At 36.1% G+C, this 14,699-nt stretch overlaps 1 protein-coding gene across 31 annotated transcripts in view; it reads right to left on the bottom strand.

Moving 5' to 3' along the window:
* Positions 1-2,680: 2,680 nt before the first annotated feature.
* Amph (amphiphysin) overlaps positions 2,681-14,699 on the bottom strand; it is a 181,963-nt gene continuing 169,944 nt past the window's right edge. For all 31 annotated transcript variants that reach the window (XM_073955299.1, XM_073955312.1, XM_073955308.1 and 28 more), the window contains 2 exons: positions 9,486-9,628; positions 2,681-3,033 (listed from right to left, as the gene is read on the bottom strand). In XM_073955299.1, the coding sequence (XP_073811400.1) occupies positions 2,953-3,033; positions 9,486-9,628 (224 nt within the window). In that variant the 3' untranslated portion in view covers positions 2,681-2,952. The remainder of the gene's footprint in view (positions 3,034-9,485; positions 9,629-14,699) is intronic.

Raw genomic sequence — 14,699 nt, 5'->3', positions numbered from 1 at the left:
TTGCACAACTTCCCAAATTTTTTGCTGGGAACTATCAAAAAGCAGAAAAGTCTCATATCTGGGACACGTCATGAGAAATAACAAATACAAAATACTGCAAAACATTATCAAAGGAGTGATTGAAGGAAGACGGACCAGGTTCGGAAAAGAACTCTCCTGGCTGAAAAACATCCAAACCTGGACCGGTCTCCAAGAAGAAAGAAGCCTTCTAAATGCTGCGAGAAATAGAGATCTTCAATTAATATGAAATGTTCTAAAATATATATTCACTTTATCATTTAAAATTGTAAAAATATTGTACAATCGCATATATCCGTACATCGGATGTGCAAATAAAGAAGAAGAAGCTTTACTGATAGCTACAGTTATGTCAACTTTTGTTTATACTACTCATTCATAATTTTGCTTTTTTATTTTACCGATTTTTTTGGTAAATAAAAAATGAGTTACCGACAAAAATCGGTAAAATTAAAACGCAAAGTTATGAATGAAAAGTTCAAATAAAAGTTGAAAACACTCTAGGTATCGGTAGAACTTTACGACCGCTTTTTATTTGTCGCTAACTTACCGAAAAACATCGGTAATTACCGAAATTATAAGCATTTTAATTTTACCGACAATTGTCGGTAACTCAAAAAATGTGTTAGAGAATCGCACTACTGAAAAGAACTTATGCTTTCGGGTCGAAAAGTGGTAGGAAAAACCGGCCAGAAATTCAGAAAGGTCATACGCGAAAACCCTAGAAACCACCTACATGTATCTCAAAAAGTCAAAAATGGCGTATGGAACACTTAAGCATGACACAGACGAGATGAGAAAGATAAAGAAAGTTGCCGAAGGGCTTTTTAAACAAATCGCGTTCAAAGTTCAAATTTTTAGCGTTTTTTTAGGTTTTCACGATTTTGTTTGAAAATCGAAAGGCCTATGGAAATGGGACTAAAGAAAATGTTGTAGCAGTGAATATTCTCTACAAGATTGACAATGATTTATTCCTAGGTTTTACCATTTTTGAGATATAGAAGTTCAGGTCACATTTTTAGGTTATTTTGTTGGGTTTTCAGGATTTTGCTTGAAAACGGCAAGTCTTATCGAAATGGGACTGGAGAAAATCTGAGAAAATGGTTGTACAAATTGTCTACAAGATTGGCTTTCGCAATTTTTTCCTAGGTTGTACCATTTTTGAGATATATAAAATTAAGTTGGGAAATTGCAGTCATGACATTTTTTATAAGGAGGCGTAGTGACTGTATCGCCAAAAATGGTAAAACCGACGAAAATATCATGACGGTCAATCTTGTAGATAATTTTCCCTGCTACAACATTTCCTTAGTCCCATTTCGATATGACTTGCCGTTTCCAAGCAAAATTGTGCTAACTTGACAAAACCCTAACTTTGGCCGCGATTTATTTAAAAAGCGCTGCGGCGATCTTTTTGTTTTTTTTTTTATTTTCCTCATCTATGAACAGTGTAACTTCAGAATCCGCAAAAACTTCCCAGGTGTATGCTCATTTCATTGAAAGTTGGTGGTCGTACGTCAAGCCGTACTGAGTACGTTTAGTCTAAAAACTGTCAAACTTTCCAAAGGGAATGTCAAATGGCGCCTGGCACCACGTAGGCTGACTTCAGTTGCTAGGCAAATGATTACAAATATGTGAAGTATTATGTTTCTTAACGCCGTGTTTCAAAAAGTCGAAATTACGCATTTTTAACGCAGGTAAAGAGTAAACATGTATCATGGCAACTGACGATACGGAAGTCAGTCGTAGTGGTGCCTAGATCAGAAATTTTACCAGTAACCCACGTATAATAAAATGACAAAAATTTTGTTTTTTTTTTTTGGGATTTTTATTTTATTTATGTAAATTTTTATTAAATTAACAATAACAATTAATAATGTTTAATTTATTTGTTTTGTTTTTATGCTTTCATCATTTTATATTTGTATGTATGTATATTTCACGTATGTTCTTCTCTTTCTTGTTTTGTTTTATAAACTAAGACTTTTTTCGGTAATAATAATAAAAAAATTGTTTCATTTTTGTTGTTGTTGTCATTAATAATATATATAAATTATGTATATATATATATGTATGATGTTCGGTATTAATCATTATTAATAAATATTACTTGGCCAAATGTTGCAAAAATGTTGGTTTCATTTATTTTAGTCTGTTTTTATTTTTGTTAATTTTTTTAAGGTGAATTTAATTTATTCAGGTTTTTGGTTTTTTTTTTAATTAAAAAAGAAAAACAAATGAAAACAAAAATAATAAATTAATTGTTTTAATGGAAAAAAGAAGAAAATAGCATTTAGTAATTTGTTCAAAATTTAAATAAAAAATAAATTAATTAAAAAAACATAAAATTAGTTGAGTTGCCAAAAAAACTATTAAACGACAACTAAGAAAAAGTTGTAAAAGAAGCAAAAGAAGAAGAATAAATAATAATCTGTTTCAAAAAATGTGGAAACATCGTCATCAACGTGGTTTTTTTCTTTAAAAATGTTTTGTTTGTGGTTTTTCTACTTGCGTTTTTTTTTCTAAAAAAGAAAAGTTTGCAAAAAATATGTTTCTGCTATTGCTATTGTTGTTGTATTGCTTTATGGAGGAGTTTTTATTGTTCTACTAAAATTATTTGGGGTTTTCTTTTGTGGATTCTTAATTTATTTCTCAATGCTGATTTTGTTGTTGTTTTTGTTGCTGGTATTGTTGGTATTGTTCTTGTTGTTGTTCTAAAATATTAAATTAAATAAATATTTATTGATTCATATGTTTTGTTTTTGTTGTTGTTGCTGTTGGTTGTTGGATTATTTTGCGTCTAATTGCTATTGTTGCTGTTTGTGTGCTGCTCTCTGAATACATTTTGATTAGTTTTTGGTTTCTTAACCGTTGCTTACAGTTGAGTTTTGTTCTGGTGATGCTGCTGCTGCTGGCGCCGCCATTGCCTGCTCCCTAAATGGGCCTTGTGAAATTGGCTGGGAACAAACCCTTCTCAGTTGTACCTTCCTTCTCACCCATCAGCCATCCTTCTTCCTGCAAGTTTGTAATAAAAAACTACATTAGATATGGCATTAATGATACCGGAGTTCATTTGACATTCAAAATAGTTACAACGATTCATGCTAGGCGGTTTATATTGTCTTTTGGTTTAAGGCTGGAGGATCGACGTACATACATACATACGTATACATTACAGTGTTGGTAAAGCGGGCGGGCGGACAAAATACAATTGCACATCAAAAATATTGAAAGCGCCTAGGTGTGGGTCATTAGTTGTGGATTTTGTAATAACGGCGGTATTGGCTTTGATTTACCCATATGACCCTTTCTATATGTAAGAAAGGGTGCTTTATAAGACACTTTCTTATAGAACGGACTTAAGAAGCACCCTTTCAAATAGATCGAATTATTTTATTTGTAATCCTTCAGAAGGGGTGCTTCTTAAGACTCTTTCTATAAGAAATGGTGCTTCTTAAGACCCTCTCTATAAGAAAGGGTGCTTCTTAAGACCCACTCTATAAAGAAAGGGTGCTTATTAAGTCCACTCTCTCTATAAGAAAGGGTGCTTCTTAAGACTGTTTCTATAAAAAAGGGTGCTTCTTAAGACCCTCTCTATATGAAAGGGTCCTTCTTAAGATCCTTTATACAGGAAAGGGTGCCTCGTCAGACCCTTTCTATAAGACAACTTTTATGAGAAGGGCCTAAAGGTCTATAAATTCTTCTATGATGACCCTGGAAGTCTTCTTTAAGAATACCCTAAGGGTCTTCTCTAAGAAGACAATAAGAATCTTCTATAGGATGATTCTACTGGACTTCTCTAAGAACACCACTCAGGTACTCTATAGAAAGACCCTGCAGGTCTTCTTTCTATAAGAAGGGGTGCTTCTTAAGACCCTTTCGATTAGAAAGGTTGCTTCTTAAGACCTTTTCCATAAGAAAGGGTGGTTCTTAAGACCCTTTCGATTAGAAAGGGTGCTTCTTAAGACCCTTTCGATTAGAAAGGGTACTTCTTAAGATCCTGTCGATTAGAGAGGGTGCTTCTTAAGACCCTTTCGATTAGAAAGGGTGCTTCTTAAGACCCTTTCGATTAGAAAGGGTGCTTCTTAAGACCCTTTCGATTAGAAAGGGTGCTTCTTAAGACCCTTTCGATTAGAAAGGGTGATTCTTAAGACCCTTTCGATTAGAAAGGGTGCTTCTTAAGACCCTTTCCCTAAGAAATGGTGCTTCTATAAGAAAGGGTGCTTTTTAAGACCCTTTCTATAAGAATGGGTGCTTCTTAAGACCCTTTCTATAAGAATGGGTGCTTCTTAAAAGACCCTTTCTATCAGAAAGGGTGCTTCTTAAAAGACACTTTCTATCAGAAAGGGTGCTTCTGAAGACCCTTTCTATAAGAAAGGGTACTTCTTAAGATCCTGTCGATTAGAAAGGGTGCTTCTTAAGACCCTTTCGATTAGAAAGGGTGCTTCTTAAGACCCTTTCGATTAGAAAGGGTGCTTCTTAAGACCCTTTCGATTAGAAAGGGTGCTTCTTAAGACCCTTTCGATTAGAAAGGGTGCTTCTTAAGACCCTTTCGATTAGAAAGGGTGCTTCTTAAGACCCTTTCCCTAAGAAATGGTGCTTCTATAAGAAAGGGTGCTTCTTAAGACCCTTTCTTTAAGAAAGGGTGCTTTTTAGGATCCTTTCTAAAACAAAGGGTGCTTCTTAAAAGACCCTTTCTATCAGAAAGGGCGCTTCTTAAGACCCTTTCTATAACAAAGGGTGCTTCTTAAGACCCTTTCTATAACAAAGGGTGCGTCTTAAGACCCTTTCTATAACAAAGGGTGCTTCTTTAGACCCTTTCTATAACAAAGGGTGCTTCTTAAGACACTTTCTATAACAAAGGGTGCGTCTTAAGACCCTTTCTATAACAAAGGATGCTTCTTAAGACCCTTTCTATAACAAAGGGTGCTTCTTAAGACCGTTTCTATAACAAAGGGTGCTTCTTAAGACCCTTTCTATAACAAAGGGTGCTTCTTAAGACCCTTTTTATAACAAAGGGTGCTTCTTAAGACCCTTTCTATAACAAAGGGTGCTTCTTAAGACCCTTTCTATAACAAAGGGTGCTTCTTAAGACCCTTTCTATAACAAAGGGTGCTTCTTAAGACCCTTTCTATAACAAAGGGTGCTTCTTAAGACCCTTTCTATAAGAAAGGGTGCTTCTTAAGACCCTTTCTATAACAAAGGGTGCTTCTTAAGACCCTTTCTATAACAAAGGGTGCTTCTTAAGACCCTTTCTATAAGAAAGGGTGCTTCTTAAGACCCTTTCGATGAGAAAGGGTGCTACTTAAGACCCTTTCGATTAGAAAGGGTGCTACTTAAGACCCTTTCGAGAAGAAAGGGTGCTTCTTAAGACCCTTTCTAGAAGAAAGGGTGCTTCTTCAGACCCTTTCTATAAGAAAGGGTGCTTCTTAAGACCCTTTCTATAAGAAAGGGTGCTTCTTAAGACGTTTCCTATAAGAAAGGGTGCTTCTTAAGACCCTTTCTATAAGAAAGGGTGCTTCTTAAGACCCTTTCTATAAGAAAGGGTGCTTCTTAAGACCTTTTCTATAAGAAAGGGTGCTTCTTAAGACCTTTTCTATAAGAAAGGGTGCTTCTTGAGACCCTTTCTATAAGAAAGGGTTATTCTTAAGATCCTTTCTATAAGAAAGGGTGCTTCTTAAGATCCTTTCTATAAGAAAGGGTGCTTCTTAAGATCCTTTCTATAAAAAAGGGTGCTTCTTAAGATCCTTTCTATAAGAAAGGGTGCTTCTTAAGATCCTTTCTATAAGAAAGGGTGCTTCTTAAGATCCTTTCTATAAGAAAGGGTGCTACTTAAGATCCTTTCTATAAGAAAGGGTGCTTCTTAAGATCCTTTCTATAAGAAAGGGTGCTTCTTAAGATCCTTTCTATAAGAAAGGGTGCTTCTTAAGATCCTTTCTATAAGAAAGGGTGCTTCTTAAGATCCTTTCTATAAGAAAGGGTGCTTCTTAAGATCCTTTCTATAAGAAAGGGTGCTTCTTAAGATCCTTTCTATAAGAAAGGGTGCTTCTTAAGATCCTTTCTATAAGAAAGGGTGCTTCTTAAGATCCTTTCTATAAGAAAGGGTGCTTCTTAAGATCCTTTCTATAAGAAAGGGTGCTTCTTAAGATCCTTTCTATAAGAAAGGGTGCTTCTTAAGATCCTTTCTATAAGAAAGGGTGCTTCTTAAGATCCTTTCTATAAGAATTTGTGATTTTTAAGACCCTTTCTATAAGAATTTGTGCTTCTTAAGACCCTTTCTATAAGAATTTGTGCTTCTTAAGACCCTTTCTATAAGAATTTGTGCTTCTTAAGACCCTTTCCATAAGAAAGGGCTCTTCTTAAGACTCTATAAGAAAGGGTGCTTCTAAGGACCCTTTCCATAAGAAAGGGTGCTTCTTAAGACCCATTCTATAAGACCCTTTCCATAAGAAAGGGTGCTTCTTAAGACCCATTCTATAAGACCCTTTCCATAAGAAAGGGTTCTTAAGACCATTTCTATAAGAAAGAGTTCTTCTTAAGACCCTTTCCGTAAGAAAGATTGCTTCTTGAGACCCTTTCTATAAGAAAGGGTGCTTCTTAAGACCCTTTCTATAAGAAAGGGTGCTTCTTAAGACCCTTTCTATAAGAAAGGGTGCTTCTTAAGACCCTTTCTATAAGAAAGGGTGCTTCTTAAGACCCTTTCTATAAGAAAGGGTGCTTCTTAAGATCCTTTCTATAAGAAAGGGTGCTTTTTAAGACCCTTTTTATAAAAAAGGCTGCTACTTAAGACCCTTTCTATAACAAAGGGTGCTTCTTAAGACACTTTCTATAACAAAGGGTGCTTCTTAAGACCCTTTCTGTAATAAAGGGTGCTTCTTAAGACACTTTCTATAACAAAGGGTGCTTCTTAAGACCCTTTCTGTAATAAAGGGTGCTCCTTAAGAGCCTTTCTATAAGAAAGGGTGCTTCTTACGACCCTTTCTATAAGAAAGGGTGCTTCTTACGACCCTTTCTATAAGAACGGGTGCTTCTTAAGACCCTTTCTATAAGAACGGGTGCTTCTTAAGACCCTTTCTATAAGAATGGGTGCTTCTTAAGACCCTTTCTATAAGAAAGGGTGCTTCTCAAGACCCTTCCTAAAAGAAAGGGTGCTTCTCAAGACCGTTTCTATAAGAAAGGGTGCTTCTCAAGACCCTTCCTATAAGAAAGGGTGCTTCTCAAGACCCTTTCTACAAGAAAGGGTGTTTCTCAAGACCCTATCTATAAGAAAGGGTGCTTCTCAAGACCCTATCTATAAGAAAGGGTGCTTCTCAAGACCCTTTCTATAAGAAAGGGTGCTTCGCAAGACCCTTTCTATAAGAAAGGGTGCTTCGCAAGACCCTTTCTATAAGAAAGGGTGCTTCGCAAGACCCTTTCTATAAGAAAGGGTGCTTCGCAAGACCCTTTCTATAAGAAAGGGTGCTTCTCAAGACCCTTTCTAGAAAAAAGGGTGCTTCTCATGACCCTTTCTATAAGAAAGGGTGCTTCTCAAGACCCTTTCAGAATACCCTACAGTTCTTATGTAAGAAGACCCTATAGTTCTTCTGTAAGAATACCCTTACAGTCCTTTTGTAAGAAGACCTTACAGGTCTTCTATGAGAAGACGCTACATGTCTTCTATAAGATCCTTCAGTATTATACCGACAGATCCTTCACAAATTCTACAGGAAGACCGTTTAGATATTCTAGAAGAAGGCCTAAAGAGGCCCTCCAGGTCTTCTATAAGAAGACCCTCCTAGTCTTTTATTAGAAGAACATACAGGTCTTCTATAAGAAGGGCCTTCAAGTATTCTATAAGAAGATCCTACAGGTTTTCTTTAAGAAGACCCTACAGATATTCTATAAGAAGACCCTTCAGATATTCTCTAAGAAGACCCTACCGCAGAAGACCCTTCAGGGCTTCCCCTTGACTACGTCGGTGCATTCATGTGTTCTATAAGAAGTCCCTACAGGTCGTCTATAAGAAGAACATACTGGGGTTTTATTGGAAGACATTTCAGTTCTCTTATAAGAAGGCCCTTCATGTAGTCTATAAGAAGACCCTACTGGTCCTACAAAATAAGACCGTACTGGTCTTCTAAAAGAAGACCTTACTGGTCTTCAAAAAGAGGACCCTACTGGTCTTCTGCGAAAACCCCTACCGAGCGTCTATATGAAGACTACTGGCCTTCTATAAGAATATCCTATTAGTTCTCTGTAAAAAGATCCCATTGATCTTCTACAAGAAGACCCCATTGGCCTTCTACTAGAAGACCATATTGGTCTTTTATAAGAAGACCCACTGGACTTCTAGAAGAAGACTCTATTGGTCTTCTGCAAGAAGACCCTACCGGTCTTCTATAAGACTCTTGTAGAAGACCAATGTGGTCTTCTTTAAGAAGGCCCACTAGACTTCTAGAAGAAGACTCTATTGGTCTTCTGCAAGAAGACCCTACCATATTCTATAAAAAGACTCTTCTGGCCTGCTATAAGAAGACCCCATTGGCCTTCTACAGAAACACACTATTGATCTTCCATGAAAAGACCCTACTGGTCTTCTATAAGAAGATCCTTCTAGTCGAAGGTCGAAGACCCACCTTCTTATAGAAGACCAGTAGGATCTTCATATAAACGACTAATAGGGTCTTCTTATAGACGACCAGTAGGGTCTTTTCATGGAAGATCGATAGGGTCTTTCTGTAGAAGGCCACTGGGGTCTTTTTATAGCAGGCCAGTAGAGTCTTATAGAAGACCGATAGGGACTTCTTGCAGAAGACCAATAGAGTCTTCTTCTAGAAGTCTAGTGGGTCTTCTTATAGAAGACCATATTGGTCTTCTACAAGAAGACCCTACTAGTCGTTTATAAGAAGATCTTACTAGTCTTCTATAAGAAGGTGGGTCTTCGACCTTCGACTAGTAGGAAGACCTTGTCTTTTAATAGATGATTTTAAGATGTACCAAAAGAAGACCCAACATGTTTATTTGAGAAGACCCCCTGTAGGTCTTCTATGAGAATGCCTAAAGGCCTTCTATAAAAACATCCAAAAGGTCTGATATGGGAAGACCTTAAAGAAAAAGAAGAACTCTAAATGTGTTCCAGAAAAAGACATACAATTCTTTAAGAGGGTCTTAAAGGTTTTCTATAAAAGTACCATAAAGTTCATCTAAGAAATGATCCTAAAAGTGTACCAAAAGTTGGTCCTGAATGTTGGAACACATTAAAGACGGAAATGTTGTCCTAAAAGCAGATCTCCATATTCCAAAATATTCGGAAATGTGATGTTGTCTTAACGGAGTTCCCACCACTATCCATGGGCAAAGAGGACATGCTTTTTCACATCACTTGTTCCCAAACGTTTCCAAATCTCACAACATAAAAATAACAACAAAGGAAAACATTTAGCAAAAAAATAAATAAATAAGTCAGCAAAAATATAAATGTTGCTTACCTGATCTTCGGGATCATCGTATTCAATGACACGAATGATGTCGCCAACCTCAAAACTCAATTCATCAACATCTTCCTTGACATAACCATAAGTGGCCTTTACACGATAAAGAACACCTGGTGGCAAATCGGTAGTAGTGGCATCTATAAATATTGGGGCGAAAGAAAAATAACAATAAAAACATAAATTTAATAAAACAACAACAAAAACACATTGTTATAAACGTAAACAAAACTAAAATCTAAACAATTTTTTTTTTATTTCTTTTTGGCAGACACATTTAAAAGCGCATTTCATTATTTAGTAGTTTTGTCTAAGAGAGAGAAAAACAAAACAAAATAGTAGTACAGAGTATAAGGAGCAGAAGTAGAAGGAGGTGCAATTGCTATAGTCAGTTCAGTTTTTTTCCATCTTGCAAAACAAAAATGCTTCTTACTTTTGCTTTTTTGGTCATTACAGAAAGATTTGTTAGATTAGGACGACTAGAGGTTGGTTAGTCAATTTGTTTCCTTTGGTGGTTTAGTAGTTCAATCGTTTAACATTTTGTACATGCCACAACAAGAGCATGCTACGAACAGTAAATATTGTTGCCGTGTTATTGGTTAGATTTGAAGATTAATTTTTAAAAGAGGTTTTAGTTGTTATTTTTGATAATAAATGTGAGCGTTTTTTAGGTTAGGTTGAACCTGCTGTTATAGAGTTTCATTTTTTCGTTGAGATGAAGTTTCGAATATAGCTTTTGTAATTTTAGTCCATCAGTTTTTTTTGGAACTGCTAGAAAAAAAAACACTGTACTATCTATACATGATGATATGATAGGACAGCCATAAAGAAGAGGATATTAGGATACAATGAGTTAACGTGGACTCTCGCATTCACTTATTGACTGCCCAAGCATGTCCTTGTGGATAACCCGGTGAGCAAGTAATGGATCAGAGCTTTGTCTTTAAAGTAAAACAAGTAAGAACGGCGTTAAGTTCGGCCGGGCCGAACTTGTTATACCCTCCACCACGAGTTATTTTGATGTAAAATGGAACAATTAGTTTCCTTTCGTTTATGAAGAAGACTAATTACTAAATTTCAGCAAATTTCGTGGATCTATACCGACAAATGCCTGCGGAAAGTTTTTAGACTCAAAGAAGACTTTACCCAATTACCCAATTTCCGATATTTCGGTAAGATAATGTGGCTAAAACCTAAAAAATAGCAAAAATTAAGAGGTATGCTTCTATGGGGGATAAAGGAAGACGTGGATATAAACTAATAAATCTTTTCAGGAATACCCTATATCCGCCTGGAAGACTACATAAAAAACCAGTCATTTCGGTGGAATATTGACGTCACAACCTTTAGAATTACGAAAATCGGGAAGTACCGTTCTATGGGGGCTATATAAAGGCAAGGACCTATACCGACAAATTTCATATGGAATGTTTTATACACCAAATGAAGACTTAAACACCAAATTTCAGCCAATTCGGTGGAATATTGAGGCAACAACCTTCAAAATACCGAAAATTTGGAGGTACCGTTCTATGGGGGCTATATAAAGACGTGGACCTATACCCACAAATTTCATGTGGGAAGTTTTATATCCCAAATGATGACTTAACACCAAATTTCAGCCAGTTCGGAGTAATATTGAGGCAACAACCTTCAAAATACCGAAAATTTGGAGGTACCGTTCAATGGGGGCTATATGAAGGCGTGGACCTATACCGACAAAATTAGAAGGGGAAGTTGAATACCCCCAACGAAAACTAAATATCAAATTTTAGCCATTTCGGAGGAATATTGAGGCCACAACCTCCAAAATACCGAAAATCGGGAGGTGCCGTTCTATGGGGGCTAAATGAAGTCGTTGACCTATACCAACAAAATCCTGGGGTAAAGATTCATACTCCAAATGAAGACTAAATACCAAATTTAAAACATTTCGGTGGAATATTGAGGCCACAACCTTCAAAATACCGAAAATCGGGAGGTACCGTTCTATGGGGGCTAAATGAAGTCGTGGATCTATACCAACAAAATTCTGGGCGAAAGTTTTATACTCCAAATGAAGACTAAATAGCAAATTTAAACCATTTCGATGGAATATCGAAGCCTCAACCATCAAAACACCGAAAATGGGGAGGTATCGTTCTATGGGGGCTATATGAAGGCATATACCTTTACCAACAAAATTCTGGGGTAAAATTTTATACTCTAAATGAAGACTAAATACCAAATTTAAGCCATTTCGGTGGAATATTGAGGTCACAACTTTCAAAATACCGAAAAACGGGAGGTACCGTTCTATGGGGGCTATATGAAGGGGTTGACCTATACCAACAAAACTCTGGGGGAAAGTTTTATACCCCCCACGAAGACTAAGTACCAAATTTCAGTCCTTTCGGTGTGATAATGAAGCTAAACCCTTAAAAATACCGAAAATCGGGTTGTACCGTTATATGGAGGCTACATCAAAACGTGGACCCATAGAGCCCATTTGCAATACCAAACATCCTAGGAGTAATAGAAACTTCTATACCAAATTACAAAGCTCTATCTTAAAAATTGCAAGCTGTATCTTGATTTCAACTAACGGATGGACGGACAGACGGACATGGATATATCGACTTAGAATTTTACCCTGATCAAGAAGATATATACTTTATAGGGTCTCCGATGAATATTTCGATGTGTTACAAACGGAATGATAAATTTAATTATACCCTCCATATTATGGTGGATGGTATAAAAATGTGGATGCGTCATTGGCACATATAGCCATCTCTGTCAAACTACTACCCACCCAGCGCCTTTACCCAGTTGAGAGGGTAGAGGTATTAGGGTATAAGGAGTTACCCCTCCCTAGCCTGACTGATGAAGAGCTAAAGACTTCTGTGGTGCCTGTCTTGTCAACTGAGGAATGTTTCAAAAATATGAAAATCGAGATTCCGGTTGTCTCACTTGCCAGACCTTGAATCCTGAGGCAACATCTCGTCTCCATGTCAGGAAATAAATATATGGTTAGAAGAACTAACTGCAATTTAAATTTCAACACGATCTAAAAAGCGATCTAAAACTGAATTTAAGAGCAAAAGTGTTGATCTTTTTTTGAAGAAATATTTGAAGTTTCATTCTGGAGTTGTCTGATAAATTTTTGACTTCAAATTTGATTTAAGTTTGAGAATAAGGAGGAGCTACCAGAAGAATTTATCCAACGTAGACTTTTACGGAACTTCATGTATGTTGGAAAATCCCCAAAATATCATAAATCGATTTCAGAATTAAGTCGAAGACATTTAACATTAGAGTGGGTCATTTTGAGAAGAAGAAAGTACATTGTAGTAGACATTTGTTTTATGTTAATATTAAGTTTAATAATTTTTCATGCATAAATATTGTTTTTTTTTTTGTTTGTTTGTTGGTATCCTGTGAATGTAATGGGTTCCTTGAATGTTTATAAAAAATCGTATATATATTTACACGTAGTTGGCATTTGTATATGATTGGTTTTTTAATAATCTTACTTGCAAATTGTTGTTGTTGTTACAGCAACAACAACATTCCATGTAATGAGTCCAGTGCTGATAATTTAACAGGGGTGCACCGTAGGAGAATCAAACCAATAAATAAAACGCTTTTTTACAATACATACATACATACATAAAAAACAAATTTTGAAACAAAACATTTACCACAACCAATTATTATTTTTTTAAAGGAAATTTATAATTTTTTAACACTTATTGTACATTGATAGATACATACATATGGGTGGTGTGTGTGAGAATACAAACAAATAAAAAACAGTAAGGAAAGGATCAAAGTCGGGCGGGTCCGACTGTATAGGGTATCATATACCACTGTGAATATGTAAAATATAAATCGGAGCTATATCCAGATCTTAACCGATTTCGATATAATTTGGCACATTTATTTCTAGACCGAATTCAGTCACACATTCCAAATATCATTGAAATCGGACCTATATAGCATGTTTGGTGCAGCAAATACGCGAAATCGGCCGAAAATATATATGGGAGCTATATCCAAATCTGAACCGATTTCGATATAATTTGTCACATTTATTTCTATACCGAATTCAGTCACACATTCCAAATTTCATCGAAATCGGAAATATATAGCGTGTTTGGTACAGAAAATACGTGAAATCGGCCGAAAATATATATGGGAGTTATATCCAAAGCTGAACCGATTTCGATATAATTTGTGACATTTATTTTTATACCGAATTCTGTCACATATTCCAAATTTCATCGAAATCGGACATATATAGCTTGGTTGGTGCAGCAAATACGTGAAATCGGGCGAAAATATATATGAGAGCTATATCCAAATCTGAACCGATGTCGATATAATTTGGTACATTTATTTTTAGACCGAATTCAGTCACACATTTCAAATTTCATCGAAATCGGACATATATAGCGTGTGTGGTACAGAAAATACGTGAAATTGGCCGAAAATATATATATGGGAGCTATATCCAAATCTGAACCGATTTTCACCAAAAGCAATAGCGTTCTTCCTATGGCTAAAAAAGTTGTAGTCCCCAATTTTCAGCTGAATCGGACAAAAAATGCGACATGTACGTTGCGAACAAAAATACATGGAAAGACAGACGGACGGACATGCATAAATCGACTCAGAAAGTGATTATATGTATATCCCCAAAAGTAACTATGGGCCTATTTCGTTTCCTTTTGTATGTTACATACAAATGCACAAAGACATAATACCCCTCACCACAGTGTGGTGTAGGGTATAAAAACATTAAGTTCTGCCGGGCCGAACTTTTTATACCCTCCACCATAAAATATTCTGAACTAAAAATGGTTTAGTTTGCTGTTAGGTGCAAAACTAGTTCGACCACGGATACCCCAAGTGCCTAAATTTTGGTAAAAAATTGTATCTAAAAATGTCTTCAATCTGTTGTTACCTTTATATGGGGGCTATACCAAACATTGGACCTATGGTGACGATTTTTGTTGGAGGAGTTTCGAGACCTCTGAGAACTTCAAATGTCAAATTAAAGCTAGTTCGGTTAAAAATTGTAGCTAAAGTCCTCAAAATACCGAAAATTGCGAGATACCGTGTACTATAGGGGATATACAAAACAATGGACCTATGTTGATTATTTTTGGTGGTTAAGTTTCGGGACCACTGAGAAACTCAAATACCAAATTTCAGCTAGTTCGGTTA

Source organism: Musca autumnalis, unplaced genomic scaffold (assembly GCF_047663935.1).
Source record: "Musca autumnalis isolate F117 unplaced genomic scaffold, ASM4766393v1 scaffold_5, whole genome shotgun sequence".
NCBI lineage: Eukaryota > Metazoa > Arthropoda > Insecta > Diptera > Muscidae > Musca > Musca autumnalis.
Note: the sequence above shows the minus strand (reverse complement) of the source record. Positions and strands in the feature narration are given on the sequence as shown.